The following is a 19,016-nucleotide window of genomic DNA, read 5'->3' as shown; positions in this document are numbered from 1 at the left end:
TTCTAATTCAATTTTTCCTAGTTTTGATTATCATGTCATATTTGAAGTGAGACTTTATAAGTGTCTTCTAAAAGCAGCTCTGTAATTTATTGGGATTTGGAGAAGAGTTTATAACAGACCCCAGTGACCACTTTAGCGATCTGGAGGCATGCTTTGCTCATTTAACGTATTTTTTGTACTGTCAACTGAAACAACTTACTTATGTGTCTCTATGGAAAATGTGGCTACAGTTGTCTAGATTCCTTTTTCTCTGCAGCATTCCATTCACAGCACTCAGTGGTTTAGTCACCTGGTCTTTAAGTGTCTAATAGTTCTGCTTCAAACACTTCTTGACAATAATGTGGTTTCTATTAGCTCTCTTTTTCTCTCTGGAGTAATAGTAGCATCCTTATGGAATACAGAGGTTAGGAATTAAGGTATCATATGTCTTTAAGAATTTTCCTTTTTTTTCCCCCCTGTCTTTTAGGGCCACACCCGAGGCATATGGAGGTTCTCAGACTGGGGGTCTAATCATATCTGTAGCCGCCAGCCTACGCCAGAGCCACAGCAATGCAGTATCTGAGCAGCGTCTGTGACCTACACCACAGCTCACAGCAACGCTGGATCCTTAACCCACTGAGCAAGGCCAGGGATCAAACCTGCATCCTCCTGGATACTAGCCAGGTTCCTTACTGCTGATCCATGACAGGAACTCCTTTTTTTTTTTTTTTTTTCCTTCAGATTTTTAACAAATAGCTTGTTACAGCAAACCAACCCAGAAATAAAATAGAGAAAATATGATTGCTTTCACCACCTCTTTCATAAATAGCTGGATGAAGAGGCGATTTTCCCAGGAGTTTAGGATTGTATCGTTTTTAAAATGAATTTTTAAAAAAATCACAATCAGACTTGATAACAGAACATCAGGCCTCTTTCCTTTGAACTTATCTGATACCCTGTCACAAGCTAGAAATATTTGAGCTTCTTTCGAAATGCCAGTTATGTTTAAGGATCATGCTTTTGCTTCCCCTTTGCATTTTGAGTTTGTATTTAGTTTTATGAAAAAAAGTATTTTAGAACATACAGATAATTTCAAAATAAAATGTGAAGTACTTCCATTTTATTGAGTTGCCATTTACTTAACTATTAAGGAAGATATGTTTTTAGTGTTTTGTACTTTCAGCAGTTATACCTTTAATCAAGGTTTTATTTTTGTTTATATTTTTATATTCTCTCTGAGACATTTCAGTAACCGTTTTACCAGTTAATTACAACTAGTGCACTGTGCACTTTTGCATCTCTCTTCTAATGATTAATTTGATTATACACACTTTTCTAATATCTGTGGCTATAGGATGTCTCTACATTTCTTTTCATACTCTGTAGCTTCTGTTATCACTTCATTTTACTATGGTTAGGAGACTTAGAGAATAAGATAGTTCGCTTCTTTTTTTTTTTTTTGCCTTTTCTTGGGCTGGATCCGAGTCACATGGAGGTTCCCAGGCTAGGGGTCGAATCGGAGCTGTAGCCGCCAGCCTTCTCCAGAGCCACAGCAACGCGGGATCCGAGCCTCGTCTGCAACCTACACCACAGCTCCCGACAGCACTGGATCCTTAACCCACTGAGCGAGGCCAGGAATGGAACCCAAAACCTCATGGTTCCTAGTAGGATTTAGTAACCACTGAGCCACGATGGGAACTCCCCAGATATTTTCACTTTTTAATGAAATGTGTGTTACTACTTTTTTAAAGAGCAACTGTGGCCTCAGAGGGAATTGAGAACAAGGATAATGTAAGAACTGCTGTGGTTATTTATTCTGTACAACTCCTTTTTCCCAAATTCAGTTCTCTGCTTTAGTTTTTTTAATGTAGTCCCATGACAACTATCTGAGACCCACCAGTCTACCCTTGGATAGCCTCTTACTGTGCAAGTAAGAATTACGCTTCCCTCATCTTTTTGTTGGCCATGGTATGCAGAAATTCCTGGACCAAGGGGTCAAACCCAAGCCCCAGCAGTGACACCACCAAGTCCTTCACCGCCAGGGAACTCCTCCATCATCTCTAAGATGGATTAGCATTGGCTCCTCATTTCAAAGTGCTTCATGAAATGTGTTTCCCGTTTGCTTAGCATAGTGCAGATAATATAATGCCAATGAGAGATTTGTCTTTTTGCTATTTCTTGGGCCGCTCCTGCGGCATATGGAGGTTCCCAGGCTAGGGGTCTAATCGGAGCTGTAGCCACCGGCCTACGCCAGAGCCACAGCAACTCAGGATCCGAGCCACGTCTGCAACCTACACCACAGCTCACGGCAGTGCCGGATCGTCAACCCACTGAGCAAGGGCAGGGACCGAACCTGCAACCTCATGGCTCCTAGTCGGATTCATTAACCACTGCGCCACGACGGGAACTCCCAATGAGAGATCTTGATTGTGATGGTTCCATTGGTGACTATAATATACTGGATAGTCTTAAGTTTGTTGAGTCCCCTTCAGTTGTAGAAGCCACTAATAAAGACAGCCGTGCCCTGTCTTTTTGTGATTTTTAAAAATAGATTAGGAATCTTCTGGTACATTCAGGTTGATCACTCATTTCTTCATTTAAGAATATTTATGTATTTATTTATGTATTTATTTGTTTATTTATTTTTGTCTTTTGTCTTTTTAGGGCCGAACCCATGGCACATGGAGGTTCCTAGGCTAGGGGTCTAATTGGAGTATTGCTGCTGGCCTACGCCAGAGCCACAGCACTGCTAGATCTGAGCCGAGTCTACAACCTACACCACAGCTCATGGTAATGCTGGATCCTTAGCCCACTGAGCGAGGCCAGGGATCGAACCCACAACCTCATGGTTCTCAGTCGGATTCATTTCTGCTGCACCATGAAGAGAACTCCTCATTTAAGAAAATTTGAATTTATAAAACAGATGGAGTTAGAGGGGATGTATAAGTTGATGTTTTGCCCTAACAAAGATTCTTAGAAAGGTTTAATCAAATCTTTGCAATGCAATTAGATCACTATTTATAAGTGTTTGACTTGAAGAGCTTGCTAGCGTAAAACATGGTATTGCTGAAGTTTATCCTAAATTACTAGTGTCATTGGGTCAGTTCATAACTATGTTAGCTTCGCCTGAGTTTCTGAGTTCTTTTAGTTACTGGGGTTTGGCTGCAAATTATCCAGATATTTAAAGTAGCTGAATATTGCCTCTAAGTGACACCTTTTCAGTTTGTAAACTAATTTGAATTTTTTAAATATAAAAACTGCTTTATGGTAAAGAGTTTTAATAGAGAAACCGGGTTGCTTCATTCATATGATCAAAAGTAAAGAAAAAAATGCCACTTTGGAGCAGATAGGAAAAGAGGGGGATTTATACCGGGCTTTTTCTTTTCTTCAACAGGTGTTCAGTTCATGTAAAACATATCTTCCTTTTCGCAGAGCTGAATCGCATGTGGGTCTTAAGTTTTATTTTAAGAAAAATAAATAGAGTTTTCTGTATTTAGAATCCGTTTTCTAGAGGCCTAAACATACCTTCAAAAAAGGAAAACTTGCTTTTCTCCCAGCCTGGTTCCTTCTAGGACTCTGGAGACAACTGTCTCTTGGCAAGAGCTGTGTTTATACAGTGATCAGTGTAGTACTTGACTGTAGCAGAAGAATCTCATTCCATTCCTTCTTTAGCAAGGGAGTGCTTTACAGGGTTTGGCATGAGGCTTCCTCATTTCAGCTGACATGTGAATCGGTGGAGGGGGCCTGGTCTTCCTGCTAGAGCACACTTCACACTGCAAGTGTTCGGGCAGTTGTTCCCCAGCTTATGGAAACCTTGAAGTCACTCTTCACTTGTAAAGGTTGCTGTTACATTTTTGAAATTTCTTACGTTCTGTTGATACACTTTGGATTAATCCCTTATATATGTGGGCTTAAAGAAATATTTTATGCAACACATATGTGTTTCTTGTAGAAAATAACAGAGAAGAAAAAAATTTACTCATCCCCATAACCCACCATTTTTAGTGTCTACACACATCGTATCCCTGTCTTCTCTCACAAAATAATTTTTTTTTTACTTTTTTTTTTTTTGCTTTTTTTAGAGCCTCACCCAAGACATATGGAAGTTCCCAGGCATGGGGTCAAATCAGAGCTGTAGCTGCTGGCTTATACCACAGCCACAGCAACACAGGATCTGAGCCACATATGCAACCTACACCACAGCTCATAGCAACTGGATCTTAACCCACTGAGCAAGGCCAGGAATTGAACTCATGTCCTCATGGATACTGGTCAGGTTCGTTAACCACTGAGCCATGATGGGAAGACCCTATAATTTATTTTTTAAAACCACATAATTACAGGTTGCATCCTAAAATTCAGCCAGGGACTCATAACCTAAAAAGGGACTTATTTGACATTTGTGTGAGAGATACTTACAAGAGATAAAATAATAGGAAATAAGTATTAAAATAACTAGGTATTAAAGTACGGTGTTGCCTTTCTCAAAAAGGTAGTTTTAGGAAATAAATAACGATTTAACCATCTTTCCCATAATACTTTGTTTTACTTTTCTTGGTTTCTTTAGCACTTTGTACCAAGCCTGGCAAATGGTTGGAACCATGTGTCATCAGTTGTCGACTGACACAAAACTTTTACAACTGACTTATAAGATTTAGAACTCTGGATCTACCATTCAGTATTTTAAAATAATAATAGCACCTTGACAAGTCATTTATGATATTCTCATAGTGATATCCAGTGTTCTGTAATGCCTTATAGCTATTATGCTTCATTTAATATAAATTTAGTCTACATTTTTACATAGCAAGATGATATAAATACACTAACTTCCTGAATATGGAACAGTGCTGGATTCATTTTTATATCCTTTTCCTTGTTTATTCTAAACTTAGGGGATTCTTGAACTTTGTCTAGGGATCTCTTTGGCCCATTTATACTTAATTCACGTCATTCTTCCATGGGCAAATGCTGGTAAACTTTCATGGATGTGGTTTTTTTCCATCAGTAGTGATAGATTATGAAGATCACCTTCCCAGTCTTATAAGGAAAGAACCACGGCTTGAGAGTCAGATGTGCGTCTTGCATCACAGCTCTGCCACCCCATCAGAATAGGAAAGGCAGAGGAGAGCACCCTGGTGGTTATGCGTTTGGGCTGTGGAGCTAGGCAGCCAGGTTTTGGAATCTTGCTTCTTTGCAACTAGTTGGATAACTTAGGGCAACTTGCTTAACTTTTGAGGCTTCAGCAAGTTAGTAAATATAAGTACTTAGATGGCTGAGTGGTAAGGGCGTTCATTGATTAATCTACGACTATGATGCTGATGACTAAATGACCTTAGACCAGTGAATTCTCAGCTCTCAACATCTGCATGCACATATAGACAACGAGGAGAGGCCACTGAATATACAGTGTAATTGTGAGGATTCAACAATACGGGGTATATAAAGTGTATACTAAATGTGCATCCAGTAAATACAAGGTGGGAAGAGTCATCTATATTGAAATTGTATAGTTGTTAAAAGAGAAAACAAACTGCCAGAAGCATTGCCATTGGTATGTTAAATGTATCCTTTGGATTTTAATGCCTCCAGTGGCTGTCTGGTGTATGTATTTTTATCCAATTAATATGTGTTCAAATGATACTTTTTTTTTTTTTGGATTTTTAGGGCTGCAGCTGTGGCATATGGAACTTCCCAGGCTAGGGGTCCTATCGAACTACAGCTGCTGGCCTATACCTTAGCCTCAGCAACACCCAGATCCAAGCTGCATCTTTGACCATATAGCTCTTTGACCATCATAGCTCTCAGCAGTGCCAGATCCTTAACCTGCTGAGCAAGGCCAGGGATCGAACCTGCGTCCTCATGTATACTAGTCGGGTTCATTACTGCTGAGCCACAACTGGAACTCCCTGTGTTTGAGTGATACTTTTGATATCCAAGGATGATCCTCTTTAAGAGAGCTTATCCATGAAAGCCCTCATTAGCAGAATTAATGATTCCGACACGGAAACCAGAACTTGGAATCATTTCTCCACAAAACATGAAAACATGGTTTAGCAGAGATTGCCATGGGAATGACTCTTGCAAAGCCAAAGAAATCCCTGGACTTGAAACACGATGCTTAAAATCTGATTATGAACTTAGTTCATGTGTTTTTGTAAGTTTGCAAGTCAAAAAGCTTGCTCAGCTGATTTTAAGTTGTCGAAACAATTTTAATTGAAAGAGTGGATAGACACGCATTTTAATTAAAGTGATTTAAATAGACGGTCTAAATAATGAGAAAACAGATTGGCAGTTACTATGTAAGGAGCATTCCCTTTAATTATTAACTTATGACCTAACCGCACAGTATAGTTATAGAATTGCCTAGATTTAAAACTTTGTAAGTTGTTTCATATATAAATACTTTTGAATATTAAATTGTTGAAGCTGTCATGACATCCGTGGTTATCCATTGACTCATATGAGGTAAAACAGAGATGAAAGTACATCTAAGATATAGAGGGAAAATAAAACAGGGTTATACTAGCAAAAAACCTTGAAAGGGCAGTTGGTCTAGGCTTTACCTTGTTTGACTTTTTATTGTCTGCATTTAAAACATGACTTAAAATTCACGGTTGTAGAAATTTACAGTTAAAAAACATTTTAGTTCATTGGCTGGATTTTCTTTACTGTCTTTCCATCAATTTGTTCTTTCTAGACCTTTTTATTTTCTCCTGAGCATGTAATTATATATGCATTTATGTAGTTTTTAATTTTAAAACAAAACTCAACAAAACCAAGGCTATACTTTTATTCACTTTTATAAAGATTTATGTTTTTGCTCAGTTTGTATGGTGTTGACATTTTTCCTTTTAATTAATAGACATTGTTTTTGAAAGCTGTGTCCTATGTACCATTGTAAATTACCAAGTCCTCTTTTTATCCTGATGCTGTGGAATGTGCTTAATGTTTTAATGGCACGGAACAGCAAGGTTTTTTGCAGCATCAGATCCATTACCCAGATCCCCAAATGTTGGGAAAACACCAAAACCATTTTCTTCCATCTGGTCCCTCCATTTTTACATTCTGTTGGAACCAGGGCTTTCCCTGGAAACGGCAGGCCCTGTCCAGTTGCTCATGGGCTTTCCTCCAATCAGAGGACATAGCCAAAAACTCATCCATGTTATAGCATGACTCTCTAGAGCCAGTCTCTGGGATTGAGTCCCATTTCCACCAGTAATGAACTGTGACTTTGGGCAGGTCATTGACATTGTTTCCTCATCTGAAATAGGGGTGATCATATTACCTACTCCTTAAGGGCTTCTATAAAGACTAAATGATTTGAGACATACTTAACATAGTATCTGATGTCTCATGAGCTCTGTATGTGTATTTGCTGTTTGGTAATATTGTCACCATTATCATCACCATTTCATGTGAGTTTGCTGTGTTCCCAGTTGTTAAATGGCTTCTCACAAAATAACACTCATGGCAGGTTATTGCTTTTGAAAGACGGGGTGAAGGTAAAAGTCAGTACCATGTCTTTAAACTGGAGGGATAGTGTGACAGCATGACTTAACTCTGCGTTGGCTATGAGAGGTCTGTGTTGAACTGGGTCAGGTGCCCGTGTACTGCCTAGCAGTTTGGCCGATGGGGGATGCTTCTGAGTTGACTTATTTTAGCCTTTTAAAAAATTATCAGCGTGCCGGTGGTGGCTTAGTGGTTAACGAACCCGACTAGTATCTGCGAGGATGCGGGTTCAATCCTTGGCTTCGCTCAGCGGGTTAGGGATCTGGCGTTGCCATGAGCTGTGCTGTAGGTTGCAGACATGGCTCAGATCCCGAGTTGCTGTGACTGTGGCGTAGGCCAGCAGCTGTAGCTCTGACTTGACCCCTAGCCTGGGAACCTCCATATGCCACGGGTGTGGTCCTAAAAAGACCAAAAAAAAAAAAAAAATATATATATATATCTCATATATATATCTCAAAAGCATGGGATACTTCCCTTATTTGCGTGGTCTCAAGCATTTAAAATTTAATTATGTAGGTGTCCTTCTCTCTTTAAAAGTATTCTCTCTTTTAAAAAAATTTAAAAGAATTTTTCTCTGCAATATAAACCAGTAAACATGACTCTTTATATAATTTCCCTATGTTTTATGATTACTGTCACCAGTAAAGTGAATGATAATATCTTGTGTACTTAAGGTGAAAGGAAGTATAAAATTTTTGACTACTAAAAGCATTTTTTTTCTGTGTCATTCCCTAAGTGGACTGAATAGCCATTTTAGCATCTGAAATAACTTCAGTTTAACAGATTCTTACCTCATTTGTTCCTGCATTTCAGTCAGCAGTAACTGCACAGTTTTGCCAACTAATGCAGAAGCAGGCAGGAACATTACATATATAATGTATTTACATTATGATCCACTGTAAATGGTAGGGTTTTGATTTCCTTTATACTGTATCTTACCTTTCGTTAGATACCGTGGTTATGTCAGATGGTTACAGGTCATTTTAAAGAGTGGTTATGGGGTCCTGACGAACAGCACAGGGAACTATGTCCAGTCTTTTGGGTTGGTACATGATGGGAGATTGTATATTAAAAAGAAAAAAGAACGTACATTCATGTATGACTGGGTCACTTTGCTGTACAACAGAAACTGAAGAAACATTGCAAGTCAACTATAATTAAAAAAAAAAAAAAAAAGAACAAAACTGTTTTTACATCCTCACAAAAAGTTTTTGGAAAATAAAATACCCAATTCCCTGACTTAAAAAAAAGTGATTAAATTTTAGAAATCACACTTTTTGCATCAAGAAACTCAGTCACTTTTCTTTGTGCATTAATATTATGAAGGCAAAACAAAATAAAAAAATCTTGCTTACATTTACAATAAATTTAGAAGTTAAAATGTAAACATATATAATTGGATTGCTGTTTAAATCTTTAGCCCAGCATAGAAGGTGTTTTTAATGGACACACTAGGATCTCTCAAGGTATTATACTAACAGCATTATTAGTATAAATCTCATCTTTAATGAAATTGAGATAAAAACAAATTCAAATTTTTTTTTCATTAAAGAAGGAAACAAATTAGTACATTAGGAACTCTGATGGACATCCTTTGCAAAAAATTAGATTTACAAAACAACTGAGCAGATAGTATAGAGTTCCCATGTACCCCCCCCCCCACCTCACACAGAGTTTCCCATATTGTCTTATATTAGTATGTCTATTTGTTATAATTAATGAACCAGGATTGATATGTTCTTATTAACTGAAGCCATAGTTTGCTCAGTTTCTTTGGTTTTTACCTAATGTGCTTTTTTCGGGTCCAGGATCCCATCCAGGATCTCACATTGTCTTTAGCTGTCATGTGTCCTTAGGCTCCCTCTGAACTGTGTGTGTCACACTTACTTTGCTTTTTTGTTTTTGTTTTTTAATTAAAATACAGTTGATTTATAGTGTTGTGGCAGTTGCTGCTGCAGCATAGTGACCCAGTCATACATGTTTCTTTTTTTCTTATACCATCTTCCATCATGGTCTGTCCCAAGTGATCAGATACAGTGCCCTGTAGTGTACAGGAGGACCTCCTTGCTTATCCATTCTGCATGTAATAGCTTGCATCTACCAACCCTTGCTTTGTTTTTTGATGACCGTCTGTTTTCCACACATGCTTAATGAGCACCTTTTTACCAGGCCCTGAACAAAACAAGACAGCAAATCCATTCCCTCGTCAAAGGGCTTAGTTTTTAGAAAGGAGTTTATAGTTTTCTTTTAAAATTTAATTTTAAGAAAGAATGTATTAGAGCAGATTATTATTTAATATGACAATAATGGGACTTCTGATTTTTCCATAATAAGTGGAGAAAAAAAATCAAGTAACCATTTATGATTAAGTACAGAAATGTAGATGTTGTCATCTCCAGTGTGTTAGAGGAATTCTCTGTTCTTTTTAAGCCAGTGGTATTTTTTATATTTGGGAAAACACCTGGTTCCCAAAGCGTTATTCTGTTTCTGATGAGACTATGGAATTAGAGAAAAGAACAGTCAGTACCTTGTTGCCTGCAGGGAAAATATCATCAAAAATTATATTCCACGTTTCACTTTTTCCTGTGAATGACTGAAGAAGCTGTTCATACAGTTGCTGCCTTAAGCTTGGTTCTAAATGTTTGTGACATTGCGCATCAGAAGGGAAGGTAGGGTTTACAAATTTATGTTGCCAGATTGTTGCCAATTATAAGTATTTTTGAGTTGGAGTAGCTGAAGAATCTGGAATAGCAAGGTTTTGTTGAAAACTTTGGCACTAGGACTTGATAGGGGGCCAAGACCTATTAGACAAAGAAAATAGGAAAATTCAAGGAAGAAAGATGCTCTGTGGCCATGGAAATTTGAGTCAGTTAAATTATTTGGGGCCATACAGTGGCTGCCTTTAACTTTACTTTTGCCTTAAAACATTACTGTATTGAAAGCATCTCCCCTCCCCAGCCTGCCACCCACCCATTGTCAGATGGAGGAGCTGGCTGCTGGCTGTTCCTCCCCAAAGCCGGTGTTCTAGTTGACACACCATTAGCCATCAGTGATGAGTAGTAGAAATTAGTTATTCTTGGAAACCTTTATTTACTTTTGGACGATTTACTTGAGCAACTAATACTGTATCCTTTGAATCATCAGGTTTTATAGGAAGACCCCATCAATACCTGCTCAATTAAATATATGGACGCTAATGAATCCTTCTAGAAAGAAATTCTGCTGTGAGCTGTATTTTCAGCCACATGGGTCAAACTATTTTTTACAGTTATATTGTATTTTTCCTTTCAGTCCAGTTTTTCCACTTGTGCACACATTTAAAATCAGTTTCCATAGTGACACCTGGTGGTAGTTTTGAAATCCTAGAGAGTATGTTTGGAATGATAAATATTATTTAATAGCTCCAGATTTCCGGCTTCTTTCAAATATTGCTGCTTTATCAACACCTTTACTGAAAATGTCTTCATTGTAGTCTTGAGATCAGAAGGCTAAGCATTTATTGCTTTTGTCATGTTTCATTAAATCGAAGGAATGATTTCTTAAAATATTGCTGGATGCTGCTTCACATGTAACGAGCTTGTGTAAACTCGTATTCTTGCTCAAAATATACATTGTAGAATCATGCAGAAGCAGCCTTACCTTGTCTCCTGCTAGTGCACTGTCGTCATCTCTCAACAGGAAAGCTGTCATTTCCATGTTAGCCATCTCACCGATTTTTTTCTCCTGCAGCATTGATATTCTTGTCTGGCTGGAGGGAGCCCTGGGCTCCCTACCGCTTCTTTCTCCCTCACAGCCTGGGCTTACAGATCATCCAGTTGCAGGCTACCATTGCTCTCACAGAAGGTGAAAGAGGAAATAAAAAATAGGAGCAGAGATGGCAGAGAAAGGGAGCCGAGAGAAGGGGACGTTTTTGGAGGAAAGGGAAACACAGGAAGTTAGTGTGTGGATGTATATATGTGCCAAAAAAGGGGCAGTTTTATTGTGGATATGTGGTAAAGAGAAATGTCTTTAGAACCAGAGTTTTAATGTTTAGTTTTTGTTGGTTCCATAGAGAATTGTTTCAGGAAAAGCAACTTTATAACCCAGTGTGCAGAAAACTAGGAGTTATTGGAAGTTGGTTGGTGGAGGATCATGGACTGAGAGAAGCAGGAGTGGGTTGGAGTTTTGAGAATGAGCACAGTAGGTTGATTCATTTCCAGAGATGCCTATGAGTCTTTAGTTGCTTACCTGTGTTAAAGATCCTCATTAGATGGAGTTCCCGTCGTGGCTCAGTGGTTAACGAATCCGACTAGGAACCATGAGGTTGCGGGTTTGATCCCTGCCCTTGCTCAGTGGGTTGAGGATTCGGCATTGCCGTGAGCTGTGGTGTAGGTCGCAAGGCATGGCTTGGATCCCGAGTTGCTGTGGCTGTGGCGTAGGCCAGTGGCTACAGCTCCGATTTGACGCCTAGCCTGGGAATCTCCATATGCTGTGGGAGTGGCCCCAGAAAAGGCAAAAGGACGAAAAGACAAAAAAGAAAAAAAAAGAAAAAAAAAGATCCTCATTAGAAAGAAGTCTTCGTGGAATTTTGAAAATTGGCTTCATTTTAATGAATTGATAATTCAAGTTACAGAAGAAATCAACTGTGCAAGTTAGTTGTGGCTTTAGGAAGAACTGGGAAAAGAAAGGTGACCAAGTATAGGCTTAAGGACTGAAAGAATAACATGGCTTCTGGACGGACTTCTTGGTAGTTGGTGTGTTGGTGGTCTCAGAAATCAGGACCCCTGTAAAGAATCATTGGGATTCTGATGAGCCCCTGGTTAAGGAGATGCCTTACTCTGAATTCTAAACTCTGCCTCAAGTTGGGCAGGTGGTCATTTCAACTTTTCTTTAAAAACAGGTGAGCTGCACGTGAGGATTCCTAAAGGGTCACCAGTCTGTAATTCTGGATATTGAAACAGCTGAGGCTTAGCTCTCCTTCTGGTCTTTCTTCCCAGATTATCTAGACCGTTTTTGGCAGTTCCCAGGCCTGTGGTCATTTCTTCCTAGATTAAAGATGGAAGCTCAGGGTCGTGCTTGCCTGTTGCAAAAAGTTTCTGCCTTGAAAGGATGAATCCTGTGACCAAGCAGACATTAAAAAGCAGAACACAAGATACCTTTGCCTAAGTATGGACTTTTCCCACTTACTTAAGGCTTTTAGAATAGTGCTTAGAATTAGAATCTACAGTTAAAATAGTGCTCAGGCATTAAACCCTGAACCTCTGACCAAGCAGTGCCCTCTGGAATCTTCTCTTCTTTACTGTCCTTTGAGTGTGGGGAGGAGGAGCCTGATCTGAGCAGTTGAAAACTGCTCTTAGCCTCTCATCCTGGCAGCCTCCCCCACCCTCCCTGGTACCCAGCATCCTTGTTGCTGTGGAGCGTGAGCATGCTCTGTGGCTAATGACGACGGTGATGGTAAGGGCCTGAGTTCTGGGATCAGACTGTCTGATTCAGATCTTGAGTCCACCACTTAACTATTGACTGACCAGGACTGTGCTTCTTAACCACTCTAAGCCTCGGGCAATTCGCTTACTTTAAGCTTCTGTCCCCTCATTTGTGAAGCTGGGATGAAAATCACATGACTCCTGTGTTCTTTAAATGATTGAAACGTGTAGAGTGCCTAGTGAGACCTTTGACTGCATTAAATCCTTGTATTATTAAATTGTTATAAATACTGTAAATGTACTCTTATTATTATTTGAGCATTTGGTTAGAAGAGGTTATTCCTTTCCCTTTGCCAGGTAAAAATTCACTTTATTTCGTAGTTATCTACAAACTGTTTCAAGTAACTTTGTTCTTTCATTTAGAAGGATGTAATTATGAAAGTACATTTGAACACGAATATCTCAGCAGTCACTGCATGAAATATATGTAAAAATATACAAGCCAAGAATTCATGAAGAATTATTATCTGAGCATCTCACCTGTGGATATTTACTAATTAATATGGTTCTAGCTTCTTCCTTGTTTGAGTTGAACTACTTTGGTGTATCTCTTGGAACCCTCAGCAGTATCTGGAGATTACCTGGGGCTCAGGAACTTTCCCTCCCACCTGCAGCTCAGAGGTCATGCACAGAAGGGTATAGTGTCCCCTCCAATGCCAGGTCGATTGGCAGAGAGGGGCAGTTCCCCCCAGAAGCACCTATCCCATCACTGTACACTATAGTCCAGACCTTTGTAGACCAGACTCAAAGTGGAACTTAACAGAAAATAAAGAGCTGTTTTTGTCTATTATTTCAATCTCATAATGTATTTGCATTTTCTATTTCCTTTTCAACCCTGAGACTAAAAAAAGCTATTCTATGTGAATGAACACTAAATACCCTCCTTCTGACAAAAGAAAAAAAAAAAAGGACCAAACACGAGGCTTGACATGTCTTTTCAGAGTTTTCATGTTACATTTTGTTGAGTGCACTTGGGTCGTACTAATAGGAAGACTGATGGACTTTTGCTGGCACTGAAGCCAGAGACTCTAGGTGTTTGAACTCCATCTCTGCCATTTACTATGACTCTGAGAAAGTTCCTCATGACTCTTGTTGGAGTTTTTCATTCATGTAATGGGGATAATAATACCACATATGTGGACAGGTTGTGTATAAGGAGTAAGTAAAGTAATGCATGGCATGAAAGACAGTTTCATAGTGCCTGGCATGTAGTAAAGACTGACGGAATCTGTGTCTGTAATTATTGCGGTTATTAAATTCCTACAGATTACATTGAGAGGAACATAACTTTAAAAATTAGGCAGCTGAAGTTCCCTTCGTGGGCACAGTGGAAACGACTAGGAACCATGAGGTTGCGGGTTCAATCCCTGGCCTCACTGGGTTAAGGATCTGGCATTGCTGTGGCTCTGGCACAGGCCAGCAGCTAAAGCTCTGATTAGACCTCTAGCCTGGGAACATCCATATGTCGTGGGAGCAGACCTAAAAAGATTAAAAAAAAAAAAATTAGGTAGCTACATGAACTATTTGAGGGTTAGAACTCAAAAGAGGTGACTACGAGTCCCATGTACCTGTCTTGAAATTGTCTGATAATACGACCTGCCAAATGAATTATGTTACATTTTAAGGACGTGGCAGAAACAAGAGGAGCATGTGCACATTCGTTTGTTAATATGTAATCCTTGTAGAGAACGTTCTGTTATTCCCTGCTGCCCTTTGTATCAGTTGCTGGGAGTGATGCAAAAGAAAAACTGAAAAAGATTATTTTCCCTTGATTAACTAAGGGTACTTGTCTTTCAGTCTAAAATTGGATATAATTTTACTAATTTAGAAAACAGAGCATGCGTTGACTTGACCAGAGAAGAGGAAAAATATGCACCTGAGGCATATGGAAGTTTCCAGGCTAAGGGTTGAATTGGAGCTGTGGCTGCTGGCCTACACCACAGCCACAGCAACACAAGATCCCAGCCACACCTGCAACGTACACCACATACCGCTCACGGCAGTGCCATGTCCCTGACCCACTGAGCGAGGCCAGGGATTGAACCCTCATCCTCATGGATACTAGTTGGATTTGTTTCCCCTGCGCTGCAACAGGAACTCCCCCCTGTTTTTTTTTAAAGAGTTCTGAGGTTTTGTTCCCTCTTTCTAGGAGGAGATCCATTTTGAGGATGTGTTAAGAATTAATGAAGCAGTAGTTATAATGCTTCTGAATAGTAGTACATATTCATTTTATGGTAATCCATTTCACATTTTATTTTTATTATTTATTTATTTATTTATTTATTTTTGTCTTTTCTGGGGCCACACTCACGGCATATGGAGGTTCCCAGGCTAGGGGTCCAATCGGACCTACAGCTGCTGGCCTACGCCATAGCCACAGCAACAACATATCCGAGCCACATCTGCGACCTACACTGCAGCTCATGGCAATGCCAGATCCTTAACCCACTGAGTGAGGCTAGGGATCGAATCCGCAACCTCATGGTTCCTAGTTGGATTCGTTAACCACTGAGCCACGACGGGAACTCCCCATTTCACATTTTAATTTTTAGGTTTGCTTAAGTCCTAAACCTTTTAGGGGGAGTGTTAGATATGGTTCTGTAACATTCGAAATGAATGAGGGTTTTTAATACTATTCTCAAATAACCAAATATTTAAATTTACGTAATGATCAGAAAGGAAGAAATACAGATGTATCTTTGGTTGAGATAAATACTCTTTCATTTCTGAGCACAGATTAAATTGATATTTGTTATTTTCCCCATAGTAATTTACATTAAAAGGGAAACTAGTGATTTTAGAGTTGTAGGATTTCCAAAGTTCATCCTGGACCATGTTGAACCCTAAAAGTAGCATTAATTCAGAATGATTAATGCACAAGGGAAAAAAATGTAGTAAAAAGGCAAAGGAAAGCAAAGGACAAGATTATACCATTGAATAAAAAGGTGGAATTTGCCCAAGAGAAATGGATAGTTCCACTGTTAATCATTTTGAGAATATGTTAACCCTGATATTAAGTAAAGCTTTGAACGGTTTCAGTGGCTGGGCCAAAATGTTACATTCTTACCCTCTTCTGTGTAATTATGTAATAATTCTGTCTTTCACTAGTTGACTTAATTAGAAATGTGTCCTAATTTGGGTCCCAATTGAGGACTTTTCTATCCCAACCCCAAGTGGGATATCTGTTCATTTAATAAATAACTGTTGGGTTTGGGGTAAGATGCTGAGTAAACTGCTATTTGAGAAAGTTGTGGTGTCTGCCCCTGTGGAGCTTATAATGTGGTGGGAAATTTTATATTTTTAGCATCCTGGTATCCTGGTTGTCTTGCCGTTTGCTTATGGTTATTAAAAGTTAACTGAAGGTTTTCAGGACACAAGAGACCTTATTTACCCATTCATCTCTTTGGATGGTTTTGAGACTTAAATGAGACAATAGTTGTAAATTGCCCCACATAGTGCCTGGTACCTTGTGCTAATAATGTCAGATACTTTTATAGCCGATATTATCATACACTTTTGGGGGGGGGCTTTTTTAGGGCCACACTCACAGCATATGGAGGTTCCCAGGCTAGGGGTTGAATCAGAGCTGCAGCTATGCCACAGCCACAGCAGCGCCAGATCCTTAGCCCACTGAGCAAGGCCCAGGAGCTAACCCGTGTCCTCCTAGATACTACTTGTGTTCATAACTCCTGAGCCAGATGATATACTTTCATAGCTGATATTATTAAATGAACTAATACACATACAGCGATTAGAGTTCTTAGTTCTTGTATTAGTTCTTAATTCTTAGTTCTTGTATTAGTTCTTAACTCTTGTATTAGTTCATAACTCTTGTATTAGTTCATTTAACCAACCTAGGGACATACTGTCCTTATTCCATTGTATAGGAAAGGAAAGCGAGGCACAGAGCAGTTAGACAGTTTGCTTAAGATCACACAGCTGTAAGTGACACAGAAGCTTTTGATCAGAGTTGTCAGGCAAGTTGACACTTTCTGGTGTGATAGTTTATTGTTGTTGACGTGCTGCTTCGTGTTCTTTCTCCTCCCTTAGGTGTCATAGAGACCTCAGACAGACTGGACCGAGAGTCCACCTCCCATTACTGGCTGACCATCTATGCATCCGACCAGGGTGTTGTACCCCTATCCTCGTTTGTCGAGGTCTACATAGAGGTGGAGGATGTGAATGACAATGCGCCACAGACGTCAGAGCCTGTTTATTATCCAGAAATAATGGAAAACTCTCCCAAGGATGTATCTGTGGTTCAGATCGAGGCGTTTGATCCAGATTCTAGCTCTGATGACAAGCTGACATACAAAATTACAAGTGGAAATCCACAAGGATTTTTTTCAATAAGTCCCAAAACAGGTATGTGTTAATACTATGATGTATGAAATACTCATGCTTATCTTGACGTTGAAAAATTTAAGAATTTAAAGTTTTTTAATTTGCCACTTTTCCTTAGTTTTTGGTAAATAGTATTTCTTTTTCTTTTTTCTTTTCTTTTCTTTTCTTTTTTTTTTTTTTTTTTGTCTTTTTAAGCTTGCACCCACGGCATATGGAGGTTTACAGGCTAGGGATCTAGTCGGAGCTGTTGCTGCCAGCCTACGCCACAGCCACAGCAAGGCCAGATCCAAGCTGCGTCTGCGACCTATACCACAGCTCATGGCAACGCCAGATCCTCAACCCATTGAGTGAGGCCAGGGATTGAACCTGCAACCTCATGGTTCATAGTCGGATTCAACCCACTGAGTGAGGCCAGGGATCGAACCTGCAACCTCATGGTTCATAGTCGGATTCGTTTCTACTGAGCTGCAACAGGAACTCTGTAAATAGTATTTCTTTGGATTTATTCAAAACAACCCTTTATTTCCTGATGAAAATTTAACCCTAATTTTGTTTTTTCCTTTAAGTTTGCTCTTATAAAACTATTTTGCTCATTAGTAGTTTCATTTGCATGTTAAAAAGCACATATCATAGTTTCAATAATAGCTCCTAAATGAGTGATTGTATTTTAAACTTACTGCAAATTCTGCTGCTGCTAAGTATTTGAATTTTCCAAACTCTACTTTCTGTGAAGAATATCAGAAGGGTTTATTTCATAGTTCACAGTAGTTTTTTTTTGTTTGTTTGTTTGTTTTTTTATGTTGTTCTGGAATTTTTCCGTAGAGCAGTGCTTTGTCTCTGCAGAGAATAAGGGATCAGGATTAAACAGTTTTCACCTTGGGAGCAGTTACTTTTTAAAATGATAGCTCAAGTTTTCCTTCTAATTGTTTTCTCCTGCAAATGTCTGACACCCTGTTTCTAAGCAGGTAGCTCTTTGACTCTAAAATCCTATTTTCCAAAATCCTTATAAACTTCAAATATTTGTTCTTTTGCATTTGACAGTGCATCTACTTTTTTTCTTAAATCTTGGTTCTCTTTTGTATTATTTAACATACAAAAAAGAGGTTCAACACAGCTGTCATTTGTGTAGCGAAAAAGTAGCTGTCATTTATGCAACGAAAACTTTACAGGGGGAGGGTTGCACTTTGATTTCTTGATCAAGGTTAAAATAAGAACTGCCACATGACACTGAGAAGACAGTTTATTTGTAGGACAATAAAAATTCTGACAAAGTAGATCATTTGGTTTTTGAACCCTGATTTTTTGGTGTTCAGTATTTTTCCATAGAATTTAATTATGAATTCTGAAGAAAGATGGTAAATTGATAAGAATTTCAGAGAAGGATTTCAGAGTCAAGAAGCTATTTGCCTAGAAGCAGGGAGTGTCCACGGACCTTGAGAAACAGAGAACTCTAGAAGCCAAAGCCTCGAGGTGGTAATTCAAGAACATAACCACCCCCTTTAAAAATGTGCTTGGTAAATCAGACTTCAAAACATTTTCTTTTTTGGCGTTCTCATTGTGGCTTAGTTTGGGTTAAGGACCGACATTGTCTCTGTGAGGACTCAGGTTTGGTTCCTGGCCTTTCTAAGTGGGTTAAGGATCCGGCGTTGCTATGAGTTGCAGTGTAGGTCACAGATCTGATTCACATCCCGTGTTGCTATGGCTGTGGCATAGGTCACA

General features: G+C 39.1%; 1 protein-coding gene across 5 annotated transcripts in view; it reads left to right on the top strand.

The window, feature by feature from the left end:
- The window catches only part of FAT1 (FAT atypical cadherin 1), a 132,899-nt gene that overhangs the window by 41,738 nt on the left and 72,145 nt on the right, over positions 1 to 19,016 (top strand). For all 5 annotated transcript variants that reach the window (XR_007133932.1, XM_047771825.1, XM_047771826.1 and 2 more), the window contains exon 3: positions 17,004 to 17,318. Coding sequence is in view for 4 of the 5 variants with exons in the window: in XM_047771825.1 (XP_047627781.1) it covers positions 17,004 to 17,318 (315 nt within the window). In the remaining variant the exon portion in view is untranslated. The remainder of the gene's footprint in view (positions 1 to 17,003; positions 17,319 to 19,016) is intronic.

The sequence above is a fragment of the Phacochoerus africanus genome, chromosome 3 (genome assembly GCF_016906955.1).
Source record: "Phacochoerus africanus isolate WHEZ1 chromosome 3, ROS_Pafr_v1, whole genome shotgun sequence".
In the NCBI taxonomy this organism is placed as follows: domain Eukaryota; kingdom Metazoa; phylum Chordata; class Mammalia; order Artiodactyla; family Suidae; genus Phacochoerus; species Phacochoerus africanus.
The sequence above is the reverse complement of the archived record's forward strand: the minus strand, read 5'-3'. Positions and strand labels throughout refer to the sequence as shown.